This window comes from Eulemur rufifrons, chromosome 19 (assembly GCF_041146395.1).
Source record: "Eulemur rufifrons isolate Redbay chromosome 19, OSU_ERuf_1, whole genome shotgun sequence".
Classification (NCBI taxonomy): Eukaryota; Metazoa; Chordata; class Mammalia; order Primates; family Lemuridae; genus Eulemur; species Eulemur rufifrons.
In genome coordinates this window covers 82113818-82129091 of record NC_091001.1, presented here as the reverse complement: position 1 = coordinate 82129091, position 15274 = coordinate 82113818, and the positions used below count along the sequence as shown (strand labels likewise).

The window sequence follows — 15274 nt, the reverse complement described above, 5'->3', positions numbered from 1 at the left end:
CTACTAAAGTCACTAGAACTCTCTCTCCAAGACAAAACAAAAATTCAATGCATGGATCTAAAACAGTATTTTGGGGCATGTAATGAGGTAAGGATCAAATTTAATTTAACTTCAAGTAGTTCATCACTTGTCCCAACATCATTTGTTTAATGATTTAAGTATATAAACCAATTTTATTTAGTTCAAATATATTTACTGAATCATTTTATAACAGCATAATATTAAAAACCACCCAGATAACCAATAAACAATGTATAAAAATAAATTATGATATATCAATACAATAAAATAGCATACAAGCATAAAAAATAATTTGAGGAATTATATACTGTTATGGAAAGGTGCCAAATAAAAAAATGTAGGTTGTCAGGTAATATGAGAATCGTATAATCTACTCTTTGCTAAAACAGATCTTAAACATACTCACATCTGAAATAATATACATGCTAAGCAATAACAACTATCTCAAGGAACTGTGGATGAGTTGTGTAGTTTATGAGTTACTCGTATTTTCTATTTTATCAACCTATTATGCAGTCTTTTAAAACAGATGAAAAATGTAATTTTTATTGCATAGATGAAGACAAAAAGCATATCAATACTGTGGATTCGATTAAGCACTTAACAGAGTAATGTTTTTGAGCCAACAATACTTAATACTACTGAAATTCCAACAATAGAGGCAAAAAATAGTTGAAATGAGAATAAATGTAACCAAAGTTAGGATAAGTTTCCAAATTACATCTGGTTCCCCCTAATCACTGGGGAGAAAGCACAAGTAGTAATGAAGAAGACATTAAAATCCTGGGCCATATTTCTGCAAAGAAAGAAAACATTTGGGAAAATAAGAATATGTAGGAAAATCATTTCATAAAAAATTTTTTAAATACTAAAATATGTACAGCACAGGCATAAAATACTGCACTAAGAACTTAGGGAGAGAGGTAAAAATACTTGAGACATGAACTTTAAAAAGGTTTTAATTATGTAATAATTTTAAGGAAAGAAAGGAACACTCTAACATTATTAGAAAAATCAAGGTATTATGAGAATAACCGCCTAGGAAACAGATGTTTCAAACAAAATACTCCTTATTCAGTGCTCTGTCATGTTGTTCCTAATTTATACAGCACTGTGTTTTGAAAGTGGAAAATACAACCCTTGCTGATCCAATGCGCTGTCCAAGTCAACTTCTTCATATGCCTCTATCAACATCTTGCCTATTCTTGTAGGGACAAAAACTATTTGACAGGAAAATAAAGCTTTTAAGTCAAATAAAAGATTATTTTAAAAAACTAAAGAATAGAGATTAGTAAATATACTATTAATGCATTTATAAAAATTCATATGGAAGTGAAAACCAACATTGCAAAAATGAAAATCGCAGTTGCACTTTAGGGTGGGATTAAGCAGTGAATATTGTTTTAATTTTTTCTGATACTGGCATACTGCCTTTGCAACACACAAGAAAAATGTTACTTTGCCTTTGTAAATTTTAAAACTTAACCACTAAAAATGTTATACCAACTAATATTTTTACAAAGCTTTAGAAAATTGTATACAGATTTGACCATTTTTAGTCCTCAGCTCAGTGAATTTTTGGTGACCACTAAATTTTAGGAAAGAAAGATATTCTCTTCAATTATGAAACTAAAACCACACTTTACTCACCTGCAAAACAGTATGGACTGCCTTCACACTTTCAAAGGATGGAAACACGTAATTTACATATGTCTCCTGATCAGGATCTACTCCCAATTCCTGCATTCCTTTGAGGACTTCAATTATACCTGTAAGATAAAATTTAGAAGCACAGAGATGAAGAACCTGAAATAAATTAACAAAAGATCAGAAAGTTCAGTTCAATCACTTTCTGAATCATAATGTAGGAAAATTACTCAGCACACTGTCTAAAAGTGAAAGCAGAAAAGCAACAGGGAGATATGATGATAAATTTTTTAAAAAATCCCTCCTTTCTTCATATTCCTTTACTAATTCAGTAGTGAGTGCTAAGAAAGCATTCTTGAAATTTTGACCATAATGGAATTTAACACAATTAAGCAATGTGCCCAACATTTCTGGCACCCCTACTGAACAGTACTATTTTATATTATACTACATTATATTATAAATATCACTGCTATGATAGAGCAATGATGGACTTACACAATATAACTTAATGAGAATAAATGCTAACAAGGGAAGGGACTGGAAGAGGAATGCGGTGAGGGGCTCTATCAAAGACAAAAGGAGTTTCAAAATGTGTTTTTAATCAAGAACTTATAAAAAAAATTCTGTTACTAACTTCTGACTTCATGTTTTATAAGAATGAAAAATTAAGAGAACAATTGATTCTAATGAATTAGTCTCTCAATGTATATAAAACTAACTTAAAAATATAATAAGTTGTTTGTTCTATCTCATCCCCTACTCACAAAAATATCTTTTAATAACTTCTTAAAAACTATTAAGTCATTTCATGTTTTCCAAAGCTACCGCTAGCTTCAAACAGTACAAACTGATTTGTTTATATCAGATCCAATTAATTCTAGCCAACTGTCAAACCCCTCAGGTGTCACCTAACTTGACAGAGGCCACAGTTTAATAAAAAGAAAGGAAATAATTGTTTTCCTTTTTAAAATTTACTTCTTTGGCTTCATTACCTTCAAATTATTAAAACTCCCCCTAAAAATCTGTTTCTGCCCTATGACAGCCCCAAAGAAAAATTATATTTCTATAAATTTGATATATAATGAATTCTAGAACAAATGGTTGGTCATAAATTCCCACTGAGTACAGAAAGACACAGGCAAATCTAACTATATTATGAATTTTTGCATATTTCTTTTAGATAAAATTTAGATTATGCACTTGATCTTAGCCAAAAGGCCAAAGAGCAATAGATAAAATTTAGATTACGGATCATAATATTTGAACTTTAGAAAGTTCATTATATATAAAATTACCTAAAACTGGCCTAAAAACAGACACATAGACCAACTAGACAGAATATAGAACTCAGAAATAAATCCATGCACATACAGTCAACTAATTTTTGACAAAGGCACAGCAAATACATATTAAGGAATGAATAGTCTCTTCAAGAAATGGTGTTGGAGCCAGGTATGGTGGCATGCACCCATAGTCCCAGCTACTGGAGAGGCTGAAGTGGGAGGTTCGCTTAAGCCCAGGAGTTCAAGTCCAGCCTGGGCAACATAGCAAGATCCCATCTCAAAAAAAACAAAACAAAGAAAAAAAGAAATGGTGCTGGGAAAACTAGATATCCATATGTAAAGAATGAAATTGGACCCTTATCTTATTCTATATGCAAAAATTAACTCAAAATGGATTGAAGACTGAAACCTGAAACTTGCTTTAATTTTTGGGCTGTTTTCTGCATTATTTTTTTTGCATCTTGAAAAATACATTTAAAACCTCTGAAGTTTGAAGAGATTAGGTTAATTATTTTCCTCAGCCAGCTTTATTGACATGAATGACAAAAATTGTATATATTTTAAGATAAACATGGTGTTTTGATATATGTATACATTATGAAATGATCACCACAATCAAGCTAACGTATCCATTACCTCAGCTAGTTACTATTTTTTGTGTGTGGTGAGAACACCCTGAGACCTACTCTCTCAGCATATTTCAAGTATACATTACTATTAGCTATGATCACCATGCTGTACATTTAGTCTTCAGAGCTTATTCACCTAATAACTGAAAGTTTATACCCAATGACAAACATCTCTTTCCTCTCAGCCCCCAGTCCCTGGTAACCACCATTCTACTCTCTGTTGCTAAGAGTTCAACTTTTAAGATTCCACGTACAAGTAAGATCATGCAGTATTTGTCTTTCTGTGTCTGGCTTATTTCACTTAGCATAATGTCCTTCAGGTTCACCATGTTGTCACAAATGATAGGATTTTTTTTCTTTTTTCTTTTGTTTTTGAGAAAGGGTCTCACTCTGTCACCCTGGCTAGAGTGCAGTGGTGCAATCATAACTCACTGTACCCTCGAACTCTTGGGCTGGCTCAAGGGATCCTGCTGCCTCAGCCTCTCAAAGCACTGGGATTACAGGCCTGAGCCATCATGCTTGGCCATAAATTGCTTTTTAATGACTAATAACACTATTGTGGTAATCTAATGTCCTCAGTGTCCTTTCTGACCAGTAATCGTTTTCATGACTATGACTTAAAGCAAAACAGCTAAGTTTCTGGTGAAGTGACAAAAAAACAGGCTACCAAGCTTTCCACCCTGGTTCTGTCACATAACGGCAGTGTAAATCTGAGCAAGTAACTTCACGTTTTTGAAACATAATTTCTTAGCTTACATATAAGGAATGGCAAAATGCCAGGAATCGTGTCTTCTAGACACCCCTACACACATTGCTTGGCTTAATCTTTCTAACTACCATCCACAGACTACACAAGGCAATATGGGTCAAAGCACTCAAGGAATAGAACAATTTTCTGAGTTCGTATCTATTGAATGGATGGAAGCAAAGCTCCCAGAATGGAAATATCTGCAGGTACGGAAGAAATTCTTGTGATCTAGGCCTAGGTGAAGACTGAAGACAACAGAGTAACAGAACTATAACACTCTAAACACAAAGAATATCAATATTACAACTTCGCTTAGATCAGTATAAGCAAACTATATTAACAAGGCTTTCAACTCTATTGAGGGTGGGAGCAGGGGTGCTTCTCTATGGAAATAAAGCTGGAGATGCCTTTAGAAGTCAATTAATCAAGTGAAATAAGCCAGACACAGAAAGACAATACTGTATGATCTCACTTATATGAGGAATCTAAAAACCGGGTGAGCTCACAGAAGCAAAAAGGAGGACAGCCAGGAACTAGGGTAAGGCTGGGGGAAATAGCAAAATGTTGGTCAAAGGTACAAACTTTCTGTTATAAGCCAATTAAATTCTAGGAATCTATTGTACAGCATGGTGACTATACTTAATAATACTGTATTGTTGGCCGGTTCGTGACTCACGCCCGCAATCCTAGCACTTTGAGAGGCTGAAGCAGGAGGATTACTTGAGACCAGGTGTTTAAGACTGGTGTGGACAAGAAAGCAAGACCCCACCTCTACAAAAAAAAAAAATTTTTTTTTTTTTTTTTTTGAGACAGAGTCTCACTCTGTTGCCCAGGCTAGAGTGAGTGCCGTGGCGTCAGCCTAGCTCACAGCAACCTCAAACTCCTGAGTTCAAGGGATCCTCCTGTCTCAGCCTCCCAAGTAGCTGGGACTACAGGCATGCGCCACCATGCCCGGCTAATTTTTTCTATATATATTTTTAGCTGTCCATATAATTTCTTTCTATTTTTTTAGTAGAGATGGGGTCTCGCTCTTGCTCAGGCTGGTCTCGAACTCCTGAGCTCAAACGATCCGCCCACCTCGGCCTCCCAGAGTGCTAGGATTACAGGCGTGAGCCACCACGCCCAGCCCCCCAAAAATTTTTTTTTAATTAGCCAGGTGTCATGGTGTACACCTGTAGTCCCAGCTACTTAGGAGGCTGAGGCAGGAGAATTGCCTGATTTTAAGCCTGGAAGTTTAAGGTTGCAATGAGCTTTGATGACACCACTGCACTCTAGCCCAGGTGACAGAGCAAGACCCTGTCTCAAAAACAAATGAGCAAACAAACAAAAATATTGTGTTATTTACTTGAAATTTAAGAAGAGAACAGATTTTAAGTGTCCTCACCCTCCTCCACACACACACAAATGGTAACTAACTAGGGGTGGTGATGCATGTGTTAATTTGACTATGATAACCAGTATACAACGTATCCACATATCAAAGCATCACATTGTATATGTTGAATATATATAACTTTTTTCAATTAAAAAAATGAAGAAAAAAAAGGAGGGGGGAAGTCAATTAATCCTCATTTTAACAAAAGTGCAAAGTGATTTCCCCAAGACCACATGCAGAACTTGAATGAGAAACCAAGACCCCTAATTGCTGGCAGGTGCTTGGAACACTACAAAAACGCTAAAACATACACTTTTTCCTGGAATCAGAAGGAAGTGGGATCAAGTTCTTGTTCTGCCACCAAAAGGTGACTGTAGGTGGTTCCCTGTCTGTAACATAGGAATGATGATAATAAAGCTCCCTATTTACCTCTCAGGGCAGTCACTAAAATTAAACAGAAAAATATGTGTTTAATCCTAAAACTACTAAATGAATGTTTACAGTAGAAATAATGACAATTTTGTTAACTGTATTCAAATACTCTAATCAGTAATTTTTAAGTTTTTCAGATGATAGATTTTTTTTTTTTTTTTTTTGTTGAGACAGAGTCTCACTTTGTTGCCCAGGCTAGAGTGAGTGCCGTGGCGTCAGCTTAGCTCACAGCAACCTCAAACTCCTGGGCTTAAGCGATCCTACTGCCTCAGCCTCCCGAGTAGCTGGGACTACAGGCATGCGCCACTATGCCCGGCTAATTTTTTCTATATAGATTTTTAGGTGTCCATATAATGTCTTTCTATTTTTAGTAGAGACGGGGTCTCGCTCAGGCTGGTCTCGAACTCCTGACCTTGAGCAATCCACCCGCCTCGGCCTCCCAGAGTGCTAGGATTACAGGCGTGAGCCACCGCGCCCGGCCTGATAGATTTTTTTTAATGTTTGAAAACAGGCCAAAAAATTGATTGCAGATAGAAGGTTCTTATGCCTACACAAAACACTTCACCCCATCTTCTATGCCTCAAATACCTTTCATTTTCTTAATTCTTCATTGTTCCAGTACTGTTTTATCAGGGGGAGAAGTGCATTCTGCTCATTTAGATGATCTGCGTTGTTGGCATTTTTGCCTTACATATCTTTCTTTTTTCTTTCTTTCTTTCTTTCTTTTTTTTTTTTTTGAGACAAAGTCTTGCTCTGTTGCCCATGCCGGAGTGCAGTGGCATCATCATAGCTCACTACAGGCTCAAATTCCTGGGCTCAAACAATCCTCCTGCCTCAGCCTCCCGGGTAGCCGGACTACAGGTGTGCACCACCATGCCCAGCTGATATTTTCTATTTTTGGTAGAGATGGGGTCTCACTCTTGCTCAGGCTGGTCTCAAATTCTTGACCTCAAGCAATCCTCCCACCTTGGCATCCGAGAGTGCTAGGATTACACAGGCCTGAGCCACTGTGCCTGGCCATCTTAACATTATCTTTTTAACTGAAACTAAAGCAGGCTTAAGAAAATCTGGGATCAAGCCTTCTGCTCAGGGTAAGTTGGGTCACCCCCTCAGGCATCCTAGGGGAGCACATAAAGATACTCACTTCAATAACTGCAGTCAGAGGGGAGGAGGGACGCACTTACCAATAAGAAGGAAAAAGGTGATTGATCTCATATACCTACATAAATTCTCATAAAAAACAACTCACATTTCTTTTTAAAATAAAAAAGATTAAAATAATCTTATGGGCCGGGCGTGGTGGCTCACGCCTGTAATCCTAGCACTCTGGGAGGCCGAGGCGGGTGGATCGCTCGAGGTCAGGAGTTTGAGACCAGCCTGAGCAAGAGTGAGACCCCGTCTCTACTAAAAATAGAAAGAAATTATATGGACAACTAAAATATATATATACAAAAAATGAGCCGGGCATGGTGGCACATGCCTGTAGTCCCAGCTACTCGGGAGGCTGAGGCAGTAGGATCGCTTAAGCCCAGGAGTTTGAGGTTGCTGTGAGCTAGACTGACGCCACGGCACTCACTGTAGCCTGGGCAACAGAGTGAGACTCTGTCTCAAAAAAAAAAAAAAAAAAAAAAAATAATCTTATAGTATTGTCTTAGATATAAATGGATTTCCCAACCTCTATAAACTTAGGAAATCAAAACTAAGACTAAATAAACAATCCTGGCTGGGCGCGGTGGCTCACGCCTGTAATCCTAGCACTCTGGGAGGCCGAGGCGGGTGGATCGCTCAAGGTCAGGAGTTCGAGACCAGCCTGAGCAAGAGCGAGACCCCATCTCTACTAAAAATAGAAAGAAATTATATGGACAACTAAAAATATATATATAGAAAAATTAGCCGGGCATAGTGGCGCATGCCTGTAGTCCCAGCTACTCGGGAGGCTGAGGCAGGAGGATCGCTTGAGCCCAGGAGTTTGAGGTTGCTGTGAGCTAGGCTGACGCCACGGCACTCACTCTAGCCTGGGCAACAAAGTGAGACTCTGTCTCAAAAAAAAAAAAAAAAAAAAAAAAAAAACAATCCAATAAAAATATTTCAATGTAGCCAAGAGAAAGTCTATAAATCTAGAGGAAAGTCTTAGCTTAAAAAGTTTTATCTGAATTAAAATAAACTATTGGGAAAGATACATGACTTACGTGAACAACTTTCAGCAACTATGACTGTTTTGCACCAGATGACTTTCTGCTCTACCCTGGGCATTCACTTTTATTAGGGGGCTATTTTTCACTCTTCGAAAAATGTTTCCTCTATTCAACCACTTCACCCACAACTGGCATTTAGGCTTTCAGATCAGCTCTTCCTTATAAATTATACTCCTTTCACATTTTTATTTTTTTGTTTTCTAAATATACCAAGGAATATAGATCCCTACTAATTCTGAGTCTAGAAATGTATTATTCTAAGTGGTGACATTTCTACTTGTGCCACAGAGAAAAATACTAGTAAGATGAACCAGGAGGAAGCCATTATAAAAATCTTTCTTAGAGGTTGGTTAATGGCTATTAACTTGCAGCCAGAAAAATGCAATAGAAATCTGATTATGCTACTCTTGAAAACTCTTGGTTCAGTTTTACCTGACCTTCAAGTATGTTTCTCTGGTGTCCTGTAGGGTTTTATTTATTAATCATGAAACACTCCTGTACGTCTTCCATCATTGCAGCCATTATTTTCTTCTGTTATTTCTACCGGTTTATGTAGGACTTTCACTGGACAATGAACACCATCACTGTACTAAGAATGTCACTTTCTTACCTTACACTAAAGAAACCGTACAGACTACATAGAGCCATCCCCCTGTTACATAAAGACTATGGAATATATATTTTACTATCTTTCAGGACCTCCTGGCAAAGGAGAACATTTTTTAAAAGAACAGTTTTTAAAAACTGTAAAACAGACAATCTCTTGCACTCTTCCAGTCGTTTTTCTCAATAAAGCATAAGATTTTATAGTTTTCCAGATAAAGCCTTCATTGATTAAAAAATGTAGTAACCTTTTTGAAATGTCTTTAATGTAAAAATTGGTACCTAAATTTTAAACAATGGCTAAGAATTTTTATAAAATAAATACCGTGCAATATTTACCAAAGTCTAATATGAAGGTGCTATGGTATAAAAATATTATTTAAATAGGAGGACAGAAACCTTCTGTTCTAATCCCAGTATTCCTGACAGCTAGATGTGGAACCCAAGGTCAGACACTGAAACTCCCTGCGGTTCTCAGTTCTTTCATTGACGTAATGTACCTTTGGTAGCTGGTTGACATTCCGAGATGCTAAGATGGGGTCAAGATAAAGCCCATTTTCTATTAGTTCTACTACTACAACTACAGAAAGAAATTACCTAAATTCTTTCATGTTTACTAAGTAGTCAAAATGTAGTAACCAATTCAAGTCTATGGTGATATGGTTGAGGAAAGCAAATCGACTTGATGAACAAACAAACATTCAACAGGGTACCCAAAGTATTTGCATACCTGTGTAAAGGTGAACGATACTACCATGCCCAAAGAGTTTGATGGAATGATAAACTTTCTGTGGTTCAAAAATACTGGGTTAAAGGTTACCTTTTGGAGCTTTCAGAACTGGAGGATATATAAAGAGTTAATCGACTAGCATATTGTTTTCACAAAGATTTTTCTAAAAAGGATTTAGAGACTTTTATAGCCAGAAACAATTAGGGAATACTTGTTTCACTATTTCCTTTAAACTAGAAGACGGCTATATATTTAAAATAAAATTGCAATATGAAAGTCTGCTAAAAGCACTTTTTTTGTTGTTTGTGCATTTTGTTTGTCACCCAATGTCACACTAACAACTCTGCATCTCATTCCAAAGCACATTATACTGCGAGATAAAATGAAAAAGACCATTTTTTGTTTCCCCAAGGGGAAAGTACTTCTGTTAAAAGCATCTTTTTATGAGACTACTCTTTCTGAATTACCAATAATGCAAACCAAAGAATTAGATACTGTACTCTAAAATTTAATATTTGTTCAATTCTTATTCATGTCCTATAGACATCCCATGTGTACAAGGGAAAAGTATGCTAAATGCTTAAACGTACTTAAGAACCTGAAAGATTGAACATTTCTGTCCTTCAATCAGCAGGCTGTCAGGTCATGAGTACTCATTTTGCAATAAAAGTTTTCCTGCCTTTTCTATTATTGTAACTAAGCTCAGTTAAAAAATAGATTGGTCCACAAAGAAAATGGCCACACTCTTTGTTTTCATGAATCTGATCATACATAACTTTATCTGTATTAAGGTTAGACAAACTAATTTCAAACGCTACATGTAATATCAAGAACTAAAGAATTTTTTTAAGAATTTAAAAATAATAAACTGTTTAAAACTACACTCAAAGTTTGAATATCAAAATCAGAGATGAATTAAGAAATGAAATTAATGAAATTAAGATGAAAGAAATCCATGTTTTTTAAAATGCTTACATAACACTTTACTATAACTTTAGTATTCCATTTTCTCATATTATCTAATACTCAGGAATAAGTGTGCTTTCCCAAAGAATTCCATTAGATATGTGTACAAACCATTACAGTGGCTCTCTGAACCACTGTAAATTGGCAAAAGACAAAATCTAACCTTGAACATTTTTCTTCTTCTGATGTTCAACTAGCAATGGCCAGAAATAGTGAGTTCTGACAGGAAAACCTTCTTCCTTCATAGCCTTCATTAGAGCTTTTGCCAAATCTGAAAGAGATACCATAAAATATCACAAAGCTATCTCAGCAAAAGTTAACTGATGTTGGTTTTAACTGTAAGAATATAGTACCAGCTTTATTCTGTAGTAGAGCACACTGGAGGGTGAACTGCAAAGGAGATGAGTGCATCTGGGCTTCCTTTAATTTCCTGCAGTAGTCCAGCAGCTTCTCCAGAGGCTATGGGAAAAAAAGTCACCATATCAGCTAGACTGGCAAATATCCCACCATTTGATCTGCTGCAAATATTATACCACTTTGGGGATGAAAAATTTAAATCTCTCATCCTCTTTCTTCCCCCAAATCTTGCAACACAAAAACAAGGTTTTTAAAATGTTTACATCTGGTCTAATCTCAGACATTTTCTTATATATTTTTATTTCATTTTATTTTATTTTATTTTTGAGCCAGAGTCTCGCTCTCTCACCCTGGCTAGAGTGCCATCGCGTCAGCCTAGCTCACAGCAATCTCAAACTCCGGGGCTCAAGCAATTCTTCTGCCTCAGCCTCCCAAGTAGCTGGGACTCCAGGCATGCGCCACTATGCCCGGCTAATTTTTGCTATATATTTTTAGTTGTCCAGCTAATTTCTTTCTACTTTTTTAGTAGAGACGGGGTCTCGCTCTTGCTCAGGCTGGTTTCGAACTCCTGAGCTAAAACGATCCACCCGCCTTGGCCTCCCAAGTGCCAGGATTACAGGCGTGAGCCATCGCGTCTGGCTTGAAATTTTCTTATATTTTAAAGAATCTTATTTTTTTGCCAATTACATTATTGACAAAATAAAAATGGTCAGAATACCGTATTCATAGTCACACAGTGTCGTAAAAAGAAACTGCCAAAGTCACTCAGACCATCTTCCTTTGATACAGGACATGCTAGTAAAATTTGCAATGCTGTATCTTCCAACTTTTCAGTGACTAAAAGCAAAATGAGATTCATTGCATCTGGGAAGAAAACAAAGACATCTTTTGTTATTGAATCGGACAATATTTTTATACTGCAACCAATACTAAAGATAGAAATTGCAAACACCAAAGGGGTACATCTGCCTAAATAACAATAAAAAAACACTCTCAAATCAAAATATCCCCATGTATTCATTAACTCATATTTTTTAGCTTGTTAAGCTGACTTTAAGAGTCCTGTGTTCACCTACCACAATTCCCTTGGGTTAGAGAACACCCTTTCCATCATATAATAGCAATTCAAAAATTTTTTTAAATTGCATAAATAAATTTTTAAAGATTACCTGGAATGTATCTTCTTTCATATGTTATTTTTTCCAAAATTTCTGAGGCATATTGAGGATACCCAGCTTTACTGAAGCTGAAGATAAGTTGCAATAAATCACGGTCCATAAGGTAAAGCTCAGACTTCTCTACCTTCTCCAGTGTCTATAAGACAGTTCCAGAAATTAGAGGAAGTTAGAAATCAGTGCTTTTATTTAAGTATTAAAGCTAAATAAATCAAAATACAAAGATTCAAAAATTAGGAAAAAAATGCCATCTAAAGGTTTAGGACTTCTTTTATTAAACAGGAAATATTCCACTTCAACAATAACGGCCACAGGTCTGCACCAGGATACCAAACTGTCATAAGAATTCTCCTTAAACACTGTTCTCTACAAGGAGACATCTTTACAAACAGGTATAAACTATACTTTTCTGCTTCATGTGAAATAAAAATTTATAAAAATTTCGAAGTATGTTTATTTACAATGACGTAAGTCATACCTGCTTAACATGGTCAATGTCACCCTTCTCAGCATATGCATTCAATAATGCCAGGTATGTGTCTGGACCAGGTTCAATTCCAGCCTCTTTCATCACCGTGAGAATATTTTCTGCATTCTCCATATCTCTATAAGTTAATTCAAAGAAAACAGATTACTAAAACACTATTGCCAAATGTAATATAATTATTCAAACCAAACTATATTACCTATGCTTATTAAAATAAAAAATGTTGAGTACCATTTGGATTATGATGTCAGAAAAGGACAAATACATATTAAACTGGTTATATGTTTCTGAAATAATAAAAGATCATAAACACCTGATACCCCTAAACACCAAATTACATAATGATTACATAGACATTAAATCATGTACCCTCTTACATTAAGTATGTTAAGTAAGCTATGACTCACATTTACCTTTTAAAGAATAACATTTAGCAAATTATTCTTCAAAAATAATATTTTCCAGAGCAGTTAATAAATTACAAGTTTGGTTACTTCAGATCAAGCCCATTTTTTTAAATTAAATAATTGCAAATAAAAGTTTTATGAAACAAATTTAAGAGCAAGTTATAAAAATATTAATATGTTCTAGCTCATATACTCCACATTTTTTTGAAAGGGTAAACATATTTTAGAAATTTTCTACAATAATTTTATCTAATTTAAATCTTGCTTAAGAACCAAAACCTTAGGTTTAACATTACCCAGCTCTTGCATGCCCTGTAATAAGGGAATTGAATACTGTCTCTGTGACTGGAAGATCCTTAGTTTTCATAAATCCAAGAATCTTGCTGCAATAAAAGAGAAATGAAGATACTCCTTGGAAGTATTTACCAAAAACACTTTATATTTATAACATGCATAGAATAAGGCCTGTTTTTAAGATAAAGTAGTAAGACATGGTTATTTTAAAAACTACAAAGTGAAAATTTATCCCCTTCCCACAAAATCCTGCTCCCTGAAGCATCAAGTCTTGAAGTGCTCTTGTTAAAAATATAACGTAATTTTTAAAAACCTCATTTTCCTATACTACTAAACTTTTAAAAGCATAAAGTTTAATATGATTAATTTAGTTATTCAATTTTATCCCTTGTTCCCCAAAAGTGGCAATAAATTTTACATAAGCAGCAAAATGTTGCCATTGATTTTATATGAATCAGTGGGATAAAGGGAATATTCCCAGTTTTTATAAATGAACAGTTTAAATGGCTAACATTTTCCATAGGAAATATTAATAAAATAAAAAGTAAAGCCAGCTTTATACCTCAACAATTTTATACATCTGCTCCAATAAATCAAATTTTTAATTAAAACAGCAATTTTTACTTATCTTTTCCCTCTTATATAATAATTTTATATTTTATCTAAGTCGTATTATGAAATTTGCTAGATTAAAATACTTCTGAAACATTTCCCTTATTAAGAAGAAACTTAGAAATGCTAGAGTGAAGCGATTCTAAATTTATAAAATTTATAAATTTGTATGCTTAAACCTATATTAATACAGATCCGTACCTGGCACCTTCAATATCTCCTACATTACAATAAGCAGCAATCAACCTCTGGTATGTCACCTGTCAATAAAATGGGCCAGTTAATATTTTTTTAAAGTATTTCTTTCTGGGTTTAAAAAAAACCACAGTAGATGTAATCAATATTCACAATAGCCAATTACCCACTCGATTTGGTTGAATGTTTGCTTCCTCCATTTTCGCCAGGAAATCAGTTGGTGAGAATTTATATTCATTTTGAAGATAGACTTTAAGTAAGGCATTGTAGTGACTCACATCATACACAGTACCTATAAATGAAATTTGAATCAAATTTTTAGGAAAGCATTTAAAATCATATCCTTTACCCCAACTGAAATCATATGTAACTAAATTTGACAAGCAAAAAAAGAGTAAAATTATCACTTCAGCATTTACCTTAACACTTAGATCCATCTATATAGATATCCTGTCAGGATAGGGCAAGCTAAGCATATACGACGGTAATTACAGAATTGCTGTAAAGTCACAACTGTAACTGCCTATTCAGATATTAAAAGATCTTTTACTTACGGAGCATAATATTCTCTTCCTATTAGAAAATGCTGACAATACCCTTACATTTAAAAGTGACTGAAACATTTTTCTATGTAAAGCAGTCTTCACCATGTTACAGACCCTGTGACAGATGGACTGTGACTACAGATCTTTTAGACAGGTAGGACCGTGTTGGCAATTTTGCTTACTTACTTACCAGGCCATTCAAAGCCTTTGTCTGAAGGACCCATTCGATTTTTAGTCGCGGAACATCATTTATAGTGTGCTTTCATTAATTATCTATATGCCAATGCCCTTTATTATCTGTGTCCATACTGCCTAGGGCCACATCAATTAAGGCGACCATTTAGCCTTAATCTACCTGCCTGTTCATGACATCATGGTCATCATATCAACTTAGTGGTAACATGTTTCGGTAAATTTTCAGGAATTAAATTTCATACCTTTATTTAAATGCCTGTGGCCACATGGCCCTATGGTCAGTATCTGGTGTCAGATTATGAGATTCTAGGCAGCAGAAACCTGTTCTATTAAATTAATACTTGTTTATATTCTGGCTGGGTATGGTGGCTCTAA

At 35.3% G+C, this 15274-nt stretch overlaps 1 protein-coding gene across 1 annotated transcript in view; it reads right to left on the bottom strand.

Moving 5' to 3' along the window:
- The window catches only part of LRPPRC (leucine rich pentatricopeptide repeat containing), a 111620-nt gene that overhangs the window by 77389 nt on the left and 18957 nt on the right, over nt 1–15274 (bottom strand). Inside the window, exons 4-12 of the mRNA XM_069495137.1 lie at nt 14330–14451; nt 14166–14224; nt 13355–13441; nt 12643–12769; nt 12159–12303; nt 11708–11853; nt 10986–11091; nt 10796–10903; nt 1672–1790 (exon numbers count right to left, since the gene is read on the bottom strand). Of these exons, the coding sequence (XP_069351238.1) occupies nt 1672–1790; nt 10796–10903; nt 10986–11091; nt 11708–11853; nt 12159–12303; nt 12643–12769; nt 13355–13441; nt 14166–14224; nt 14330–14451 (1019 nt within the window). The remainder of the gene's footprint in view (nt 1–1671; nt 1791–10795; nt 10904–10985; nt 11092–11707; nt 11854–12158; nt 12304–12642; nt 12770–13354; nt 13442–14165; nt 14225–14329; nt 14452–15274) is intronic.